The sequence below is a fragment of the Mus musculus genome, chromosome 5 (genome assembly GCF_000001635.26).
Source record: "Mus musculus strain C57BL/6J chromosome 5, GRCm38.p6 C57BL/6J".
Classification (NCBI taxonomy): Eukaryota; Metazoa; Chordata; class Mammalia; order Rodentia; family Muridae; genus Mus; species Mus musculus.
In genome coordinates, this window is record NC_000071.6 from 100,654,300 (window position 1) to 100,677,001 (window position 22,702).

At 45.9% G+C, this 22,702-nt stretch overlaps 1 protein-coding gene across 2 annotated transcripts; it reads right to left on the reverse strand.

Annotated features, from left to right (window-relative positions):
• Nucleotides 1-423: 423 nt before the first annotated feature.
• On the reverse strand, nt 424-19,989 carry Coq2 (coenzyme Q2 4-hydroxybenzoate polyprenyltransferase). Of its 2 annotated transcripts, none has more exons than XR_389292.4 (7): nt 19,690-19,989; nt 13,593-13,759; nt 9,281-9,402; nt 7,538-7,618; nt 5,873-6,006; nt 3,519-3,707; nt 424-1,172 (listed from the first exon to the last, which is right to left on the reverse strand). XR_389292.4 is itself a non-coding variant. In NM_027978.2 (7 exons), the coding sequence occupies exons 1-7, from the start codon at nt 19,940-19,942 to the stop codon at nt 999-1,001; spliced, it is 1,125 nt and encodes a 374-aa protein (NP_082254.2). In that variant the 5' UTR covers nt 19,943-19,957; the 3' UTR covers nt 427-998. The 2 variants fall into 2 exon arrangements, 1 of the variants encoding a protein (NP_082254.2); NM_027978.2 differs by having other exon boundaries at nt 427-1,172; nt 7,538-7,623; nt 19,690-19,957.
• Between the last annotated feature and the right edge of the window lie 2,713 nt (nt 19,990-22,702).

Sequence of the window (22,702 nt, forward strand, 5' to 3'; positions counted from 1 at the left end):
GAATGAAAAGAAACGCAGGCAGTATTTGTTGAAAATTCAAAGCGTCTTTGAGAGAGTGATATTTGAAGGCCTGCTGTGAGAATTTTCACTCTGGCCAACGAACAGTAAGCCCACAGGCCCTGGGCGAGGGGGTCCTGCTCAGTGTGGGACAGTGAGGCAGGCAGTGTGAGTCTGGAGGTAAGAGCTTAGAGGCTGGCGGGGCAACAGTCGACTTGGCACGTCCTGAGTGACTGGGAGACCCTGGCTTGTGGGCTGGGGGGTGACTTGACCTCACTTAGGTTTTCTGGCTGCTTCCACAGACACACAATGAAAGGTAACCTGTTATATAGCATGTTACCATCCCACAGACCAGGACTGGCCAAGGTAAAGAAGAAATAAACACACATCAAAATTTCTGTCAGGGCTGTAATGAAGAGTCGCGTCTATGGATATAAATAACAACTTTATTTGCCAACATCCTTCTAAAACATCTAGAATCAGAATGGCTTCTTGAATTACAGCTTTGGCAGTGAGTACAGATCACAAGGAGATTCTTAGTGAGGAATAAAATAAAGCACACGGCCATGTCATAAAAGCCATTAGATGAGTTATGCAAGTTGTTTCCTGAAGCTCCTGAAACTTTGGATGAGAAGGAACAAGGACAGAAGGTTGCAGAATGCTAACACAGGGGCCTACCCAACCCCAGGTCCCTGGGACAGGTGCTGTGACAGGGAGCTGGTTGAAAGCAGCTGCAGTAAAGTCCAGTACACGCTGCCCGAGTGCTTCTTACTTCTTTAACAGATTGCTCATCCAAGCCTAACAATGTAGTCTTAAGCCCTGAAAGTTGTACAAATGAGTTTATTTGCTAGGAGAGAACCTAGAGCCTTGGGCACACTGCATGGTGCCCACACTTCCCATGAGCTACCACTCTAGCCGGTGTGCTTGAGACAGGATCCTACTATGCCGCTCGATGCCTTGACCTCACAGTTTTCCTGCCTCTGCTTCCTGAGGGGCCAAGCTCAGCTCGTCTGCTCACTTCCCACTCTAACAGCTTCAGCATCTTTTGCTTCTTCCGTCTTTTCTTTGCACAGGTTTCCAAGGACAATCCCTAAGAACAGGAGCATTCCTACTGTGCGGTTGGAGGTGAACTTGTCCCAGCAGTCCTCGGCTCTGTGGATGTCTACAGTGTAAATCTGAAGGAAGAGCACGGAGATACATTAGGACACATCTGGACTGCAGGCAGCACAGCAAGTCTATTCAGGGGAAACAGCTCAGGTTTTAGTTTCAGAGCTTAAGCTATAGGAAGCCCTTACTATATCCTAACTATCTTCCGATGCAGAAAAATGCAAACAACTATTACTGAAGAATCAGTCGAGCTATGCCCTAAGAGCCCAGGCTATGAGAATGTCCGAGGCAGCCCACTGGACATTCTGCCTGGTTCTAACTATAAAACTATGAAATGTTCCAATGTCCTAAACTGACACAGTGGCTGGACACTGCAATGTGGCTTCTGGGATGAACCGATCAGGATTCAGGTAACTCTGAATTGACTGTACATAAGCACTTTCAGGCTACATGACTAAGATAGATGTGACACGCGTGAAGTTCATACTTCAATTTGGGTCCCATTCCTAAGACATATCTTATATACATGTGAGTATTGCAAACTTTTAAAAAAGTTTAAAATCAAAGCCTTCAGGGCCTCAGCATTTCAGAAAAGGGCCTCCACTTGCCCGTGGAGAGACCTTTTTTCCATTCAGGAACTCACGCTGGCCCCTGCAGCTCCCATCCTTGGGGTTCAGTCTTATTTTGTGCAGCAGTCTCTCAACTGAGAAAGACCCTGCACATTCCTGGCTCTCACTCACTAAATGAGGGAGACCCTTTCGGGTTACTATGGCAACCAAGGATGTTCTACCCATGTGCTTCTACCCCCTCCTGTGCTGACAGGGGATCCGGAGACCCAGACCTATGTCCGGCTGCCTAGGTCAGACAGTTCTTTTCCCCACACCAGCCCTGCAGATAAACCAACACGGCCTCATTTAACTTCCCTTCCTTCTTGGACAGGGTCTCACTGTGTAGCTGAGGCTGGCCCTGAATTCTAGATCCTCTTGCTTCAGCATCCCTAGGGCTAGGATATGAGCACAGTATGCCTCATGTCTGGCTGGCCTGAACTCTCACTTTTCTATTAAGACGTCAGCAGATGAAAATGGGGATTTCCTCTTACATAGCAGAATTTCAGCGCAGCCAGGGCTACATCTAGAGACTATCTTTAACAAAAAGGGAAATTGAAACAGTGTCCTGAGGACCGCAGATGCCATTTACACTATCTCTTGGGCCACATGCATTTCGCAATACTTGCAGATGCTTGAGCATTTCCCTCCTTGCGACCTAACACTTTAGTGAATACTTCTCTTTACACCAGACAATTAATTCATGAATATGGGCTTTGTAGTGCCGAGTTCTCAGCTCTCAGCAAGGGGTTGCGTCTGTCTCAAGAGGAAAACACTGAAGAATCCCAGTGTTTGAAGCGAGGCCATGGAGCAGGCGTGCTGTGTATCTGACTAGTTTCTGTGGTCCGTGTCATTGCAGTCTTGCCTGCACTGAAGCTGTAAACACATCATCGGGCTCGTGAGTGCCTCCTTACTCTAGTCAAAGAAAGCTCGACAACACTGGTGCAGCTCACCTTAGATCTGGCTCACTGTTTCATAGGCTCTCTATGCAGGCTCCCTAGAAGCCTGGGTGAACATCCTGAGGACAGTTTTGTTTTCCTTGAACCCTGGGCTGCCCCCATGCTAGGCAAGCTGCCTAACTCCTTAACACTGACCCCTCGGCTTTCCTTTTGAGAGCAGGTTTCACTAAGGTGCCTCGGCTGGCTTGCTTTTTGAGCTGTTGGGGCTGCAGGTTTCCAGGGCTGTGTTTTCTCTGGCTGGCAGTGGTCCCCACACAAGGGACACTCATGTGCACTTGTCAGAGGTCAACACAAGAGAAGGTCCTGGGGATCAAACTCAGGCCATCAGACTTGGTGGCAAGCACCTTCATCTGTCTGGCCTTATTATTATTATTATTAATTATTATAGGTTTATCAGATTGTTTTTGAACTAATGAATTCAACACACAAGCTTCAGCTATAGACATATCAGAAGTAATTCAGAAAAATCAAAAAAGGGAAAAAAATCCCCATTTAAGTGTGTATTCTTTTTCTCTACATTAACAAGGATAATTTTCTTTGTTTTGAGACAAGGTTTCTCTATGGAGCCCCGGCTACCCTGGAATTCACTCTGTAGACCAGGCTGGCCTTGAACTCACAGAGATGTGTTCTGATCCGCTGCCTCTGGGATCCAAGGCCTATGCCACACACCCGGCAATGCTAACTTTCTGCTGACAAGCTGAAGCTGAGGGAGGAGCAATTCAAAGCACACAAACAATGCAGTTGTGTTAGTTAAGAAGTTCCTTGCCTAGTGAACAGGGGTTGTTTTGTTTTAATAATTTCCATAATTTACAGTAGGGAAAACGGAGGAAGAACAAGGCTAAGGTCGAACCTGGTGAGCCAGGTGGGCTCCCACCGCAGCCACAGCAGCGTAGTAGGGGACAGTCTGACCATTGTTGGCTCCCGCCAGGCTCAGCGCTGCCACCATGGCGACCCCAAAGCCACTAAGCCACTGCCTTGTGTTCTCCTGGAACAGCAGTGCTGTGGACTTCAGGCCGATCAGAGCATCGTCTTTCTTGTCCTAATACCAGGAACAGAAAAGTGTGTTTCAATATTTAATTCAGTACTATGAAGATCACATTTCCTAAGTAGTCAACTTAGCCATTTTTAATATATTTACAAGGTTATACAACCAACACTGCTCTCTCTCTAACCTAAGAGTGCAAGGTTTTAAAGACGATGCATGGAGATACATCACAAGCTATAGAACTGAGAGGTGCAGGACAGGTCACGATAGGCGGGACATCGCTTCCTCACACCAGACAACCAGCAGTTCCCTTCTCTGTGCACCACTCTGCTATTTACAACCCCATCAGGATTTGGGATTAGACTTTTACATTAGGACTAAAATCAACTGTTTCCCTCTTTATTCAATATAAGTATTAATTATGTAACTACAATTACTGTCATTATATTATTATAGTTAACAAAATTTATCTTGTTTTTGAGACAGTCTCTCCATGTTCCCTGGAACTTGCTGTGTAGACCAGGCTGACCTTGGCACTCACAGAGCTGTCAGCCTCTGTTTGCTGGGTGCTGGCATCTAAAGGTATGCACCACCACACCCAGTTTCAAGTCTTACTCCTTGCTGAGCTCCATTCTTCTAGAGTTCTCCATTCTGTTTTGCTTTAGCTTGTATCACAGATGCATAAAAACTCTCGGCACAGCCACGCCCACCACCTCCCACTCAGCCCAGCTGCTCCCTTCCTTCCTCCAGAACGGGTGCTGCCGCCTCTGGTGCTCTCCCTGTCTCTGGGGGAGCACACGCATGCCTGCCTACACATACACACACTAAATAATAACTCATCTTTTTTTTTAAAGTTCAAGAATATATCTCCACTAGACATGCAGGTGGTTAACTAATTATTCGGGGCTGGGGGGGAGCATTGCTAATCACCCCGCACGGTGTGTGATGAGTTTGATACAGCATCCGTTCACACCCACTAGAAATAGACAGTGTTTGTTGACTGGACCTCAGCAGCTGGCGAAAGAACAAACAAAGGCCATGAACCAAGAAAAGCAGAAAGGAAGCATCCCAAGCAAGCAAGCAAGCCTCTCGGAAGCACTGAGCGCCGTGAGGATGCCCCGAGCCGTGCTCCTTTATGAGACTTATCCTCATTTGCGCGCGCGCATGTATGTGTGTGTGTGTGTGTGTGTGTCCACACGCCTGCTGTGGAGACCCAGGAGCCGGATGACAGGCACTGGTGGGCCACCATGAGTGCTGGGAACCAAGCCCTGGTCCTGGATGAGAGTTGCGAGTGCTCTCAATTGTGGAGCCGTGTCTCCAGATGCCCAAGAACAATATTTAAGTTTTAACGAGGACAATATTATTTACAATTGTCAAAATTCAGACACAGCTTGGTTTGCCAGAACAGACATCATTATATTGAAAACAGTGATCCCATTCCAAGTCAAGGGGTTACCTGTCATACTTCAAGTAACAACGACCAGGAATGGATTGAAACATGGGAGTGATTATGCCTACGACCCTGAATCTGAGGCTGTGACAGAAGGACAGGAGTTCAAGGACAGCCTCCTGTGACACAGGACACTCTGTCTTGGACACTAAAAACTAAACTAACTACAAGGAAATGCTTACCACTACCCAATTACAAATCTGCCTAACATGGGGATTAGAGAGGGAGACAGCAAGGCAGAGCAACGAAAAGTACAGACCATGGAGATGGCCTGGCGTGGGCCTGGGTTTCAGCTCTGCTCCCCACTGCCCAGGGGACCTTGGGGAAGTTACTTATTTATAAAATGGGGCCAACACGATCCGTTCTGTGCAGGCTGTAGGGAGCTAACATAGCATTAAGACGGTGCCTGGAACATGCTAAGAACTACTTACATGCTTGGGAACAATCAGGCGAACTGTCGAGTACACAAACAGAGACACGAACTAACGCTGCCTGCTAGACGAGGGGGCTGTGAACGGCCTTCCTTTTAGGAAAATAACAGCCTGCATTTTAACCTGGTCCTTATTTTAAAGTCTCTGCATATTTGCAATCCCACCTCTTAGGGAGCGGAGGCAAGAGAAACTTGGCCTCACAGTAAGTTTCAGGCCAGCCTGGGTAATATGAAACATTGTCTCAAAAAAACTAAAGCCAAACTAGACAAAGAAACAAACAGGGTTCTTAGAAAACAGCAGCAGCTTAACCAAAGTTAGGAAAAATATCATTTCTTTACCTGGTGGGCATAGATAGTATCATATATCAGTGTCCACATAACTCCAGAAAAATACAGAGGCAGGCATACAGCCGGATCACAGGAGCCCTTGACAGCAGACCATCCGAGTAACGCACCCCAATTAAAAGTCAATCCTACATGGTGACAGGGAAGAGACAAGTAGATCATATGTCAGCACTGCACAGGAACATGGGGTGTGGGGCTCAGCATGGGTCACAGGCTCACTACCGTCCAGCCTGCTCTGCTGTCTGTCCTTCCCTCACAGGATCTTCTCAATCTCTTGTGGTTGGTATTTACTCGACTCATCTTACAGAGTAACAGACTAGGCACAGAAAGTTTAACTAATCATTAAAATAGCATCGCTAATAAAAGGATAACACTGTTCAATAAGGTAATTTGACTTGTGGGGCTCAGGCTGGCTCCTCTCCCTCCCCTCTGAGCTATGGGACAAGAGTACAGACATAACACTTACTCACTCACAAGAGCAGCTCTTGTGGTCTGTAAGCACCCCACACGCTGGCAGCTGCCGCGTCCTCTCTGTAAGGCTGATCATCCCCTAAGTCCAGGCTAGATGCTCAGCTTTCTAATGGATACTCTGCCTTCAGAGCTCTCAGGCCCTGAGACACAGTATCTGAGGCCACTCTGCAGAAACCCTTTCCCTCTCTCACACTGTCTGTTCCCATTCAGAACACCCCTCCTCTGAGGAAACACCTCTCCTTTGTGGTCCCACATTCATATTTGTCACAATGTACTTCGATGGCCTGCCTGTCTGCTGTCCTCTAGTCCATAAAAATGGTGACCATGTTTTAGTCTTGTTTATCTTCTGGGTGCCTGGTGCAGTTCCTGGCACAAAGTCCAAGTAGGGGCTCGATAACTGTTAGTAGAAACTATAGCAGCTTTAGTGTGTTAGCCTGAAGAGAGGGTATGTCTGTACTCCCTGTACCAAAAGATTCCAAATCCACCAGAACACTACTTTCTACATTAAAAAAAAAAGAAAGAGAGAATGAATATCCAATGAGAAGATAAATATTCCATCACACTATCCCACAAATCAAGTCCTCATTTATTTCATGAAATGTCTTTTGATTCTTTTATTTACTAGAAAAATGGCTCCCAGAATTTGAATCCACCTAGGAGTAATTCAGAATGTTCTAGAAATAGGGGGGATGCAGAAGTAGGTTTTCCTTCCATGAAAAACATTTCTGTCTTGAGTACTTCTGTGTGTGATGCTGGTGCTGGGTGTGCGCGGAGGATGCTTTCCAGCCACGCCCAGCCAATGACTGGAGCCAGAGACTATAGAGGCACTGTGTTTAACTGTCAGAGAGTGGGAGCCCCTGGAGCTCTCAGTGTTCACCTTTATTTCTTAGGTGCTTCCTCCCTCACTACCGAATTCCACAGGATGCTCTCATCAACCACCTTTCATGACATAGTTAGAGTTTTAAAATAATAATCCTGATAATCTTAATAAATATGTAAGGTTTCTTGGCCAATGAGAATAAATGAACTCCTTTAAAGTATGAAAATTTATTTTCCATAAAACTTGATGGTTAACCTGACAGTCATGTACACACACCTGTACAGACACACACACACACACACACACACACACACACACACACCCTGTGCAGGATATAAAAACATGGCAGACAGTGTGAAGGAACTTACCCAAAGCCAACTGAGGCCAAAACGTGATTCTTTTCACTAGTGGGTAGGTGACGACAAGAAGTAAGGACGCTGCTCCCATTGCTATACTAGAAATAGAAGCTACAGGATTAGTGCATCATTCAGAAATCACTAAATATTTTCAAGTCATTAGTGATAATAATTGCAAGGTATTTTTGTATTTAGTAATATTTTTGTGAAAATTTTTTCTTAGAGTTTGACTTCACCTACTCTAGGAAATGATTAGAAAAGTACCTTACATGTCACAAAAACAACTAAAAACAAAAGCGAACCCACAGAGTACTTTCATGAACTAGGTACTATTGTTAGTGTTTCAACTCTTAATTTATTCTACAATCTTCACTAGGCAACAGGCAGTCTTAATCTCATCCCCTTTTGTAGAGTGGAAACTGAAGTGCAAAGCAATGCAGGAGCCAAGTGTCACCCAGCTTATCCATAGATAGGATAGGGACACTCAAATCTTACAGCAGCCCCGCTCCAGAGTCGCACCAGAGTAACCCACCCTGTACTGTTGGCCACCTCCAAATGGTGTGCAATAAACCGAAGTGTGTGTGCACATGTGTGTGCATGCATGTGTTTGTTTGTGTGTGCACATGCACGTGAGATGAGGAAAGGCTAACTTCAGATGTGATCCTGAGAGTGCTATCTTGCTTTCTGAGACAAGCGTGGAACCTGAGGGTCAGCAACCAGGAGAGGCCGGCTGGCAAGCCATCCCCAGAGATCTGCCTGCCTCGGCCCCCTGAGTGCTGGCATTCTAAACATACCCCATCCCTGACTTTACAGTGGGGGCTAAGGACTAAGCATACTTATGCAGCAAGGACTTCCCCAAGTGAGTCACGCCCCTAGCTCTCCATGTGCCTACCAGAGTTCATCAGACTGGCGAGGGTCCCTGCATACACAGCAGGCATTCTCAAGAGAGAGAAAATAGCAGAGCAGCACACACACCTCTAATCCTAGCAGTGGGGAGATGGAGGCAGGAGAATCTCTGAGTCTGAGGCCAGCCTGGTGTACAGAGTGAGATCCAGGACAGCCAGGGCTACATAGGTGAGACTCTGCTTTAAAAAAAAAAATCTATAAAACAAACAAACAAACAAACAAACAAAAAAAGAGAAAACAGCCACAGAAACATAAGCTGTTCCGAGGTCTCTCAAAGTTCACGTAACAGCCTTTCGTACTGTCAAAGCTGCTGGGCCCTTCATGACCAGGCCTAATCTCTTTTGTGGCACTCTCTGCTCTGCCCATCCTTACTCATGAAGCACTCTGAAAACAGCCATCTGATGCTGTGTCCCGTTAAGAGCCCCATGTGGGCCCTCTTGGCTTTCTCTTCTGCTATTTTGACTAGTTATAGTCTCTGGGAAAGATTCAGTTCCACTTTTTGCTAACTGAGCCCAACCACTTCTGCTTCCAGGTACTCAGCAATAACAGGCCACGTAGTATATGCACACATATTGTTGCACACACACCTGAGAACCCAGGGATGTGCTCTGTGTCCTATCAGGAGTACCTAGAGCAAACTCTACAATACTTCAGAGCGAGGCTGCTCTTGGCTGCGGTGTCTCGGAAGCAGATCTGACAGCGTGCTGAGGTCCTGTGCCCTGCTGACTCTCAGGCCCTTCACAGGGGTCAATAAGCAGATTTGTAATAAAGAGAATCCCCCTCTATCCCCACATTTTACATGTCAGAGGAGATATTTTACACACAACTGTGAAACCTCATCTGATGTACCTGTAGTAGTTTAAACACAGGAGAACGCCCAGTGCCAAGGTCAGCTGTCCCCCAAGGAAGACGAAGGACTGGAAGGTCGAAATGTCTCCAGCAGCGATTGGGCGGTTTGCTGTCCTTGTAACCTCAACACAGGAAAAGAGAGCCCTTCAGTTATATGCCAAGTCAGTCGTTCACATAAACAGTGATTAGCAGATGCTCCACGGGCTCCTGAGACAGTCAGGGCTGGCACTCGCCTCCAAGTCTGATGACCTGGAACCCACACAACAGGAGAGAAATGCTTCCTCCAGGTTTACTCTGACTTCCTCTCGTGAACGGTGTTTCCTTCACACATACAAATAAATGTTATTTCAAAATTAAAGTGAGGGCTGGAGAGATGGCCCAGCCGTTAAGAGCACTGGCTGCATTTTCAGAGGTCCTGAGTTCAACTCCCAGCAACCACAAGGTGGCTCTCAACCACCTGTAATAGAAAAAGGATCTGCTGCCCTCCTCTGGTACGCAAACATACATGCAGACAAAAGCATGTTAAAGGCTAAGGGCAGGCTCTTAGGAACAATTATGAACAGAGTGAAGTCCCATCAAGAACTAACACGGTGTATTTAAATAGTTTAAAGTGGCTGTAAAGGGGCTAAGTGCTGTGACACCATTCCCAGCCCCACCTCCAAACTAACAGTGTCTTCCAGATCTAGATACATAGCCGCTCAGCTCAGCAAGCCCACATCCAGCTCCCATACACAGGCAAGGTGGCGAAATAACAGGCTTTCTCGGGAGCAAGGGACCGCAGCAGATACGGAGTAAAGCTCACGTCCTGCTCTGAGAACGGGAAGCAGTGAGTCAGAGGTCAGTGCAGAGAGATGAGCCGATGTGTCTGCCACACTCCTGAATGGGTCTGTGACGTTAGGCTGACTATGCTGAAATGCTAATGGCAAATCTGCTGGGGAGTGTGGACAGTGCTGTTAAACATACCAATAATGACTGCTGTTATTCCCCCCTGAAACGTGATGTGATTATACCAAATTCAACAAGATTATAGTAAGAAAACTTCAGTGTTGTTGGAAACTAGGAACTGAGATCTGGGGAAGACTCACACTGGAGTCAATGCTTGTGATCTGATGTCTGCCACACAATCACAATGGTAAACTGTTAGCCCAGTGTCAACAGACATAAACCTGATATGCCCCAACAGCAATGCACTTACCAGTTAATATGAGCAAGCTATTTACTAGTCAGTGCATTAAGCCGTCCCTGAGCCATAACCACACCATTACTGATGGGTAGCACTGCCTACAGGAAACTGAAAGAAGGGTTACAATTAGCCTGAGATGTTTACCTCATCCTTTAAAGGAAATAGATAACAATTATAAATAAGCAAAACCCATCTCAAGGACGCTGAAACACTTGTGCTTTGTTGCATGGCAGTGTATAACCCAGACTCGTGGAGAAAATGGAAAAGGTTGACTGGCTTCTCCATCCCTCACCCTGTAAAGACAGGGTTCACTGTGTAACCCCGGCTGTCCTGGAACTCAACTCTGTGGACCAGGCTGGCCTCTAACTCAAGAGATTCACCTGCGCCTGCCTCTGCAGTGCTGGGATTAAAGGGATGTGCCACCATGCCTGGATGGCTTGATTATTTAATGAAGCCCATTCTTTGTGATAACTGCATTTAAGAATATGGAAACTCCATATGTTCTTATCATACCTTTCATTGATGACATCCTATATGCAACAATTCTTCATCAATACAGACAAGATCTATAAACTACTCCTCCAAGTATCTCTATTTTCCTCAGGAACTGATCACCCACCCTGCCCTCTACCAACATCTAGGAACTACAACATTCATATGGAAAATGTCATGTGAACAGTTTTTATTTCTATGGATTAATTCCCAGATGTGCAGCCCATAACTTGGATGACTGGTGTGCCCCTAGAATAAACCAACAAGCCAGGCCTCCATCTGAAGTCTGGTGCACCCCTGACCCATCCGCAGCAGCAGTGCATGGGCACTGTTCTGCCGGTGGCTAGTGAGCCCTGGCACTGCTTCTCACCGCAATCACCCAGTGCGGTATAATGAATGATGTTTCACTGCAGTTCAAGTCTGCAATGAGTCAAAGCTAATGATGTTGTGAAAAACAAAACATCTTTATGTGTTACTTGCAATCTAGGCATCTTCTCTGTTGAGATAGCTCTATGTACATATTAATCAGATTTTTATTCAGTGTTTGGTTCTGAGAGTTTTTTAAGTACTGGTATCCTGGTAGGTATGTGGTTTCAAAATATTGCTAGTTCATACCTTTAATACTTTTAAAAGGGTCTCTGACATATAGATTGATTCCTGTGAAATCCAATGTAGCTGTACTTCTTTTTATGGATCATACTGCAGTGTTTGTCTCCCGATGCACTCAGGAGCTTCAGGTGTTCTCCAGCCCGGCCTGATGGCGATGCATCTTACTGTGGGTTTGCTTAGCCATGCTTATAGGCACGCACTCACCTTCATGCCGTGTACATGCACACAGTGTGCTTACGTCGTTTGCCAAACTTCACAGTCAGCTCTTATTTCTTCAGGCATTTTTCAGTATTTCTACCTGAAATCCAAACGTCTCAGGTGTCTAAGAGTCTCTCGTTTTTACTGTACTTGCATGGGCGCTTTGCTTATGTCTGTTCATCACCTCTGTCTGGTGCTTACAGGACCCTGGAGGGGGTGTCACACCCTTTAGAACTGGAGTTGCAGATGGTTGTGAGCTGTCATGTGGGCACTGGGAATTGAACCCAGGTCCTCTAAACAAACAGCCAGTGCATTTTAACCTTGTTTTATTTGGGTATTTGACAACCCTTTGACAAGGGGAAGGAGCTGTGGATGCTAATTACTTCCTGATGGGATTAGCTAACTCTGGTTCCTTGGCCTCAATGGCTCCCAGAGGAGTAGGCATCTGTCAGTGTTTGGCTGTGATTTGTGACCATTTGTCCCCAGGTTGCTGGCCTCTTCAGTTCCAAGACTGAGATATGTGAGACAAAGAAGAATCCAGAAGTCATTCCCTTGCTTTTGGGGGCTCCAGAGGCTCTGCCATCTTCTCTTCTACAGTCTCTTGTGTTGTTTTCTATGTGACATCTGGAGTTCTGGCTGTACTTGGTGAGAAGAATGAAGGCAAGCATGTCTAGTCCACCTTAGGGGCAGAAGTCAGACACCTGAGCAGTGCTAACACAGGTAAAGTGCGGGACTTTCACATGGTCTCTAAGTCAGATAAAGCAACTCAGATATAAAGTTTCATTTCTTCTTCAAATTCCCTACTTTCCAATCTCAAATCTAAGATTAGTTTTGAAGGTAACTGAGAACAAAATCCTTTTCAAATATTTAACTTCCAATGTCCATTTCTATAAATAAGTATGCTGTTCCTCACAGATGTGCTAATTTATAGCTTCCTTTTTCATTTTCTATAAGCCTTATACTGAGCATTTAAAAAAGGAACACTGAACTACTTTGAACATGAATCTGAAATCTCATTCATATGCAGAATGAAAAATAACCCAGGAAATGGGAACATGCAAATCAGGTTTGCATTTGCTGGCCAATCAAACAGCCCCAATGTCTGCATAGCATGGAGGTGCTTAATCACATGGCTTCTGGCATCTTCCACTCCATCCTGCTTCCAGACCCAGACCCAGACAGACACACACACACACACACACACACACACACACACACACACACGAGGGGGGAGGGAACAAACTGTTCAATACAATTGCTTATACTTTTGTGGCACAGTAAGAGACTAACTATAAAACTGAGGCTAAAACAGGACCTGTAAGACTACCTCAGAAGAAGAGCTCTGTGGTAACACTCGGATGGTACATAATGTAAAGCATACCCACTGAAGCTCTGGAATTTTCCACTTACTAGTGCTGGGCCACTGCTGCCTGGGTACTGGAGCTGTAGAGTAAATGGAGGACGGGGCTGTGGTGGAGCCAATACTGCTGTGCCTGCTGCTGAGGTCCATTTAAACTACAATCTGACTGAAGGCAGGATATGACAGACAGACCTCTTAGACACGAAAAGGTTCAGGTCAGTCTCTAACTGCAGTTCCTACCTTTAACTTCTTCACCCTTGTCTCCCACATTTTAAACTACTTGTAAAACTCCAGCACGCTCCTGTCCTGTGGCCACTCTTCTGCTGGAAGGGAAGTGAGCAGCACTTCTTGACGGTGGCTATTCAACTGCCTGCCTTTCACAGAGGATTTCAATGGTACTCGTGTGATGTCATCGGGTGTTCTGAAAAAAATGAGAGAGGCCTCTCTGTTCCTTCCCAGGGTGAAACTACCTTTTTATCGAAGTCACGGTCCCACATGTCATTAATAGTACAGCCTGCTCCACGCATCAGAATAGCTCCAGTGCCAAAAAGTGATAACATGTACCAGTCTGGAAAACAACCTGGGTCAGCGGCCAGACCAATGCTCCAAGTGCATGGCAAATACAGCAGCCAGGTTCCTAAACAAAACCAAAACCACACAGAAAAAAGAAAGGAAGAGTTTAAGTGAGGTAAGTGCTCCATCTGCTTAGTCCCGTCTTGCCTTCTGCTGCTGTGACAGAGCCCATGGCGTGGGGAAGGAGGGCTGATCTGGCTGTGCGTCCCCAGCAGTCCGTCTGTCATAAAGGAGCTGGAGGCAGGAGCTGATGCTCACTGCTTCCTTCACTCAGCCGGGTTTCTCCTCCACCCAGGACCATCTGACCAGGGTGGCACTGTCCCCCAGTGGGCTAAGTGCCCCCACATCATTAAGAAAACGCCTCTTCCCAGATGACTCTAGCTTGAGTCAAGTTGATAAAAACAACCAACTCCCCCTCGCCATCCGACCCCCTAAAACCCCAACTACCCAGCACAATCAGCACATCCCAAAGTGCATAAGCAAAGTGACAGGTCACTGCTGGAACCCCAGCACTGGGGACTCCTGGGGGGGCACATGCTTTAATTATTGGAATTCCTTTACTCGCAGACATCGGGTAGATTGCTTGGCCTCGGAACAAGTTACAGGCCAGCCAGGGCTACATAGTGAGACTGTCTCAGGAGCTCAAAGGCTGGGCTGGGCTGCATCGCAAGACTCTGTCTAAAACAAAACAAAATAGCAACTTCCCTAACAAAACCTGACAAAACTGGGGGATAAGCCAGGTATGGTGTTGTATGTACATCTATACCCTGTACCCAAGAGGCAAAGGCAGGAGGATCAAGGTGAAGGCCAGATAGGCCTGCGATCAAGTCCTAGGCTAACCAGAGATACAGAGTGAGACCTTGTCACAAAAGCAAAATAAAGCCACTCAACCAGCAGCAACAACAACAACACCTATCAAAGCAAGGGAAAATACATCTGTAACCATATAGCAAATAAGAATTCACCCTAGGGACTGGAAAGATGGCTTAGCCATTTAGAGCACTGGCTGCTCTTCCAGAGGTCCTGAGTTCAATTCTCAGCAACCACATGGTGGCTCACAATCATCTGTAATGGGATCTGATGCTGTCTTCTGGTGTATACATAAAATAAATAAATAAATAAATAAATAAAATCTTAAAAAACAAAACAATAACAACAATAACAAAACAAAAAGAATTTACCCTAGCACACAAAGAGCTCCTAGAGACAGAGAAAGAAATAGTACAGTTAAGAAATGGACAAAAGGGGCTGGAGAGATGGCTCAGCTGTTAAGAATACACTGACTTAAAAGTCAGTAAAAGTTCCCTTTACTGTAGTCAGTATAGTTCACAGAGACGGCCTTGGGCTGAGGGCTACTACAGTGGCGCTTTCTGTCCTTCAGTACGGCTTAGTGTGAAGCCATGTGTACAAAGGGGGCTAAGTTTTAATGCTTAAGCCAGTAAACTAGATGAAGTTAACTGCATGGAAGTATTTTATACAGATTAGAGACTTACAAATGACCTCTGATATTCTATTTCAAGAATGGAAGTCTTTTAATTAGTCTTTGCATATCTTGCCTATTAGGTAAAGTCCAAAGGGTATAAAGATTTGTTTTGCTTGGTACAAGGTCTTACTATAGCCCAGGCTGGACTTGAATTCTGAGATCTTTCTGCTTCAGCATCCTTGATGCCAGGATAATGACAGGCTTGATAGTTGTGTTACTTCCTGATTTAGGAATATGAGAGAAAAGGGGCCAGGTGAGGTGCATACACCTATACCCTAGCACTTACGAGGCAACAACAGGAGGAGTCTGAGTTCAAGACCAAGCTGAGCTCCACAGTATGAACTCAGTGATAGTATTTGCCTCACGTGACCCAGGACTCTGGATTTAATCTTTGGCATTGGAAGGAGGTAGAGGAAAAGGAATAAGGATCAATTAATACACAAAAATGGTCAAATTAAAGTCCCTATAATGTTTAAGCTACTTAAAAAGCAGAAATGCAAGAGGCCCAGGGGTAAACACCTTGAGAAGTGGCCAGCTCAGTGCCTGAACCCAGGCTGCCATGGACAGACACATACACATCTAAACTTGAACAATACCTAACATTTACTGGATGCTCATGAAGTACCGGCCAGCACTGCTAACAGTCTATAAACACCCAGTGCTCACCATGTCCTAAAAGAAGAATCACTAATAACACCGCCTCACAGATGGAGGAGCACAAAGTGAGGCACAGAATCAGCTGCTCTTTATAAAGAGCAAGGCAGAGCTCCCAGTGTGCAGCTGAGGCCCAGAGGAGAAACTACTTCACCACCATTTGCTTGGTGCAGCTAGAGCTAAAGTCTCCGCTGAACAGTCCTAGGCTATATGATACCCAGTGCACAGTGAAGCAAGACGTTCCTTGGCTTCAAGTCCATATTACAATTATGTATATGTTCACTGACAGGAGCCAGCACACCAGTGCTTGGAAGGGGGCAGATACTTGAAACTAAAGAGGCTGAAGGCGGACGCCTCAAAATGAACACCTACCTCACTGAGCTTTAATGAGATGACAGTATTGCAGAGGACAGCTCTGAAACCAAGACTTGGGACTTAGTGAGCTACAGGCACTCCACCACGGAGCTGTATCTACAACCTGAAAGGATTAATCAGCCTATATTAACATATATAACATACATGACTACTGGCACGGCTTTCTCTAATATTAATTAGAATATTAATATTCCTTGAGTCCCTGTTATAGGAAGACACTGCTCAAAGCATGGAGTGTGTGTTTATGAATTCCAGGTACATAGCAGTTCTGTTCCAGGAGCCTCCAGGAAATACTGTGGGTTCTCACAGTCGACAGTAAGGCAAGAGTCCTTTCTATAACACTAACTTTAGCTGGAGGGTCTGAGGAGGAGCCCCATAGGCTCTGGTGCTGTTTGGGAGCGTCAGAGGCGTACTCTGAGAGAATGTGTGCCGCTGGAGGGAGGCTTTGGGAGGAGATGCCGCCATTCTGGGTGTAGCCTCTGTATGCTGTCCACGGTTCACGGTGTGAACTCCCAGCTTCTGCTCCGGCTGTGACTTGTTGCCAGGCTCCCTGCCCCAACAAACTCCTGTCCCTTTGGAACGGTGAGCCCAGCCTGGGCCATGAGGCTTTATCACAGCAAGAGAAAGGTAAGGAACGCAGAGACTGAGAGATGGAGTCACGGTTTGCCCAAAGCCACAGTGTTAAGACAGAATTCTAAACCAGCAGTCTGGTGGAACCATAAGTCAAAAATTCCTTCTCATACCCATGTCCCAACCCCACAAAAACCCTACTTCTGTCCCCACTGATTGCCAGGGGCACTCCTTTCTATCTTCCCTGTGACACTTTCATTCCTTACAGTTATTCTGTGAAGAAAGGTGTAGAGGTAGTGAGAAACGCCAAACAGGCTGTAGACAGACTTGTTTATTATAAAATGGAAAGATTCTCTGGGAGAGGAAATACAATGGTCAGATTCTGAATGGGATGGGCAGGGCAGGGCTAAAGGTCTGTGTAGACTGAGCTTACAATTCTCTAACGATAGATTTCCCTTAGGACAACCCGCAACTGCAGTGAAGAGGGAAACACACTGCCAACCTGGTGGAAAGAGCGCCACCTGCCAAAACTTCCTGAAATGACACCGGTTGACTGACCAGTGATGTAGCCCAGTGGTAGGTAAGTCCCTTGACTAGCCTATGGGAGACCCTTTGAGTTCCACTCCTAGTACTGAGAAACAACAAAAAAGCTTTGCTACTGCCTTCTAAAACACAACGACTAATACTGCTCTATGAAAGTAAGTAGATATAACATCAATACAGTAAAACAATAACTGTATCACTGTCTTACAAGACATATACATATTAAACCAGGAACTCTACTGTCAATTTCTGCTCCTGACACAAGGCAGGGGTCCAAAACTATTCACAGAATGAATTTTACCTTGTAACTGTCTTATTTAGAATCAAAACATACAGGCCAGTATCTTAAGGCACTCAGCACAAATAACTACAAAGGTACGTTTCTCTAATCTCCAGTTCTGTGACTAATGCCTCAGGAGCCCTTATGTGAAGGCACTATGGTCAAAGTATTTACCATGTGTAGATTAAAGTCAACATTAGCACTTTCCTTTTATAGAGAAAGAAACGACGGTGCAGAGACAGAAAGTAATTTAACCACAGTCCCTCCACTGGATTGAGCTGAAGGTTCAAAACCACAAGGTCTGGCTCAAAAATGTGGCTCAGAATCACTTTATAGAGTCCTGTTACATGGCAGGATGTACAGCCACTAGATTAATGATGCTTAATTGTGAAAACAGAAACAATGGCAGCTGTTGATCTGTCCTGCGTGTCTGCAAGTCTCTCTTGTAGCTTTGTCACCCAGAATCTAAGAACAGAATTATAAAATGCTTGTGTAAACCCTGAATTATACAACACCCTAATAATGGCAGGCCTGCCTTCTATTTAATAGGTGTCTATAATCTCTTGTTGCAGTGATTCGGTGCTTAAAACCCACACAGGGAGCATTCACATCTAGAATATCAACAGTGACACCTGGCTACTGCCACCCCACCCACTTTGTCACCTGGACGCTGAGGCAAGCTCTGGAGTTTGTGGCCAACCTGCAGTACAAAGCAAGCCCTTGTCTTATGCAAAATAAAACAGGTCCAGCCAGGCATGGAGGAGAGTGCCTGCAGTCCTAGCAACTGGGAAATGGAGGCAGGAGGTCAAGGTTAGCCAAAGACACATATGGGACCCTGTCCAAAAACAAACACCAAACCCAAACGGGGCCACGTTGGGGGTCCTGGATAGGTAAAGGCAGAACAAATAAGTTTGGCATTTGGATGTTCTTCCATACGCTGAAACTGTACATACTGACATCTAGATTAGCTGGAATTCAGTTGTATCCCTCTTCCTACATCTTTCCAGGGTTGCAGGTCAGGCTCCTAGTCTTAATGTTTCAGCACTAAGTCTGTTTGTTTGGCTTTTATTTCAGAATATAAAGCCCAGACTGACTTGCAACTTGAATCAGCCCTCCTGCCGTTGGATGTTAGACTATAGATGTGAGCCACCATATTTAGCTACCCTTGGATTTTGAAAATATTTCTCCAAGACCTCTCTACTCTATAATATAGCATTTCCTTTGGAGTACTATTTTTTTCAGTTGTTCGAACTCTGGAGACAGTAAGTTATTTTTCTTTTCCTGTGCATGACCTATACCTCTGATACTTTTCCATACTTTCCTAGGTTATCAACTGTCTTTTCCAGCCAGAAACAAATTCTTTCAAAGCTGGTAGTTTTCCTAGCTCATTCTGTCACTAAGGCCAGGTGACTTCATCTACAACTCCGGGCATCGTTTTACCAACTAGACAGAAACCTTGCGTGCAGACGGAGCTTATATTGTGTCACAGGTGTCAATAGTCCGTGAGCACTTTGATGAAAAAGACTGAGAAAAAGAAGGTCATAGAGAGGCTTGTGTGAGTTTACGTTGGCGGGCAATTCTAAAGCACGATAACCCGGCTGTGTTCAGATGCTCTCAATCTTTGTAACCGGTGATGAGGGGGAAAAAAAGCCCAGTAGTAACACTTTTGGGGTCCTTCTGGTCTGGCTCTGACGAGGAGCCTTGATTTCAATAGTCTTACTTACATGCCCCTTGGGCCTTACATAATTGGAGGCAAAAATCGAAAACTAATGAATGCAGAAATGCTTCAAAACTGCAAATCAACAATCAAAAGCTTCGTGAAAGCAAAGGAGCACCTGCTCACATCTGAATGGGGTAGGAGTGGTCTGGAGTTTGTGGAATGGTCTGGGAATATGTGATTATCAACGTCCGCCTCCGGGACTCCCGGCTCAGAGCGAGGGAAAATCTGCGTGTCCCTGGCTAAGGTCCTGACCGAGTCCCGAGGGGACTGGCCCAATGGGTGCATCGCAGCGGAGTCGCGGTCACTGCGGCCCTGCTCCTCAGGCAGGCAGGCTGTCGAGCGCAGCGCAGCCCAGCCCGCCCCACTCACCTATGGGCTTGTCCAGGCGCATGAGGCGCAGGTAGGGCTGCAGCGGGCGGGGCGCCGAGTTCACCACGGCCGCGGCCGACAGGCTGAGAGCTCGGCCCCGCTGCGTCCCGGGGGCCGGGGCTCGCCGATCCCGCGCGCCCGGAACCCCTGCGCTGCGCACCAGGGCCAATGGGAGCCCGCGCGGACCTCGCAGCCATGCGGACCGAACGGCCCGCAGGCCCCGCGCGAGCCCCGCGCCTCCCCAGCGCAGCATGGCGCCAGGCTGGACGCCGGTCGGTGGCGTCATCCAGGGCGACGGGCCGCGGGCAGGCATGCGCAGTGGTGGCGCGCGCGCTCCTGGAACTGGATTTACAGACCGGGCTGAGCCGTATGGTGCTAGAAATCAAACCTGGGTCCTCTGTAAGGAGAGCAGCAGGTGCTGTTCACCGCTGAGCCATCTCTCCATCTCCAGGCTTCTTAATGAACTCAAAAGGAGAGTGTTTGTTTATTTGTATGGAATAGTTCTACCATAAAAAGAAAAACTTAAGTCCAAAAATGTTAACTACATGGAATGTTCACCTTCTAACACTAAAAGGGAAACAAAAAGCCAAATCAAATTATGTAAATTTTTATATATGTATATTCATATATACATATACTCATATATATACATATATATGAATTTAAGTATATCTATCTATATCTATATACTTAAGGGAAATTCTTTACTCGAGGTGAACCTAAGTTTGACAGCTAAAAAGGATGCAGTTTCACTCAAGAACAACTTCATAACCAGGTGGTGGTGGCGCACTCCTTTAATCCCAGCACTCGGGAGGCAGAGGCAGTCAGATCTTTACGTTTTCGGCCAGCTTACTAAAGAGTGAGTTCCAGGACAGCCAGAGCTACACAGAGAAACCCTGTCTTGAAAAATAAAACAAAGAAAAACAAAACAATAACCAACTTTATGCGACCCTTGTTAATATAGTTGGCCGTTGCATGTTTGCAGGTACCTGGTATGTGTTATTCCACGGTAACCCCTCACTGACTGGCTCTGGACAAGTCGCTTATCTGGATTTTAGTGTTTTGAGATGGTGGTGTATCCTTTTCGGTGCCCTTCCTTAAAGCCTATGAAGTGAGTTCTGTGATCCTGGCCTGGCGCTTGAGGAAGGTGCAGCAGGGGGCGCGCTGGCCTTTGCAGTCTGGGAAGCGCTGCTGGTCCTTTGATCTTTTAGCTCCATCTGCTGCTTGCCAGTTGAGCTCCTCTACAGGTTTGCGGCCTTTGAGGCTCCTTTCTTTTCCCAAAAGTTGCCTCCACGCTGTTTATTTTCAAGCACCCTTTCAGGTAGCATAGGTGCCGCCATGCCAAACACGAGGCTCTTTCACACTTGCACACTATTTCCATTTGCCTGGAGTTCCCAACACAATATTTAAAATGCAAAAATCATTGCGAATGCTTTCTATTTTAGAGGGAAAGGATGATAAAGCTGTTTTTTAAAATTGCTTTTTTTTTATTTGAAAAAAATGTATTTTAAAGTCCACTAACTTTTTCACTCTCAAACCCATTTCAACTTGTCCTGCAGTGGTAGTAGGACATTATAAAAGTAAAGACTAGACTGAGTCCAAAGAATAGTTATTAGCATGAAGCAGGAGCGACCATGGCTCTCTGCCCTGTTCTGTTAACTCCATAGAGGGTCAATAGCAACCTTTTGCTTTTGTGACATGATGTCTGTGGCCTTCCGTGGGAGACACACACACACACACACACACACACACACACACTAAATAACTAAATACATGGAATAAATGTTTGAGGTTTTGGGTTTTTTTGGTTTTTTGTTTGTTTGTTTGTTTTGTTTTATTTATTTATTTATTTATTTATTTATTTTTATTAGGTATTTTCCTCGTTTACATTTTCAATGCTATCCCAAAAGTCCCCCATACCCACCCCCCCAATCCCCTACCCACCCACTCCCCCTTTTTGGCCCTGGCGTTCCCCTGTACTGGGGCATATAAAGTTTGCAAGTCCAATGGGCCTCTCTTTCCAGTGATGGCCAACTAGGCCATCTTTTGATACATATGCAGCTAGAGTCAAGAGCTCCGGGGTACTGGTTAGTTCATAATGTTGTTCCACCTATAGGGTTGCAGTTCCCTTTAGCTCCTTGGGTAATTTCTCTAGCTCCTCCATTGGGGGCCGTGTGATCCATCCAATAGCTGACTGTGAGCATCCACGTCTGTGTTTGCTAGGCCCCGGCATAGTCTCACAAGAGAGAGCTATATCTGGGTCCTTTCAGCAAAATCTTGCTAGTGTATGCAATGGTGTCAGCGTTTGGAAGCTGATTATGGGATGGATCCCTGCATATGGCAATCACTAGATGGTCCATCCTTTCGTCGCAGCTCCAAATTTTGTCTCTGTAACTCCTTCCATGAGTGTTTTTTTGTTTTTTAAAGAAGGTAAAAATGGTTTCAAACTCATATGCCCTGGGAAGTTCTATTCCTGGACTTGGAAAGTATTCTTTTTGTGGAGAGGCTGTGAACCACAAGGGTGAAATAAATAATGAAAATCATTGGAGCAATAAGATAAGGTGCAGATTAAAAGCTAACAGGCATGTGAGCTTAAAAGGTCTCACTAACAAGGCAGACAAGAAAGATTAGGGAAACTTCAATGTTATTGCATTTAACATTCAGTAATGTAACTGAGCACTGGTCTTCATGCGGCCGTGCCTTTCTCATACACCTATCGGCTATTAGAAGTATCTTACCAGCAATTTGTATTGCATATGCCTCTTATTGTACATGCCTCTAAACTACTTTGACTCTTTCTCCCTCTCCCTCCCCCATCTCCTTCCTTCCTTTCTCCCTCCCTCCTTTCCTCCCTCCCTCCCTTCATTTTTTGAAGCTGGGTTGGGCTTTGTAGCTCTGGTTGGCCAGTAACTCTCTATGTAGACCAGGCTGACCTCAAACTCACAGAGATCTGCCTGTTCTGCCTCCCCAAGTGCTGTGATTAAAGAAAGGCACGTGTCACCATGTCCAGCTG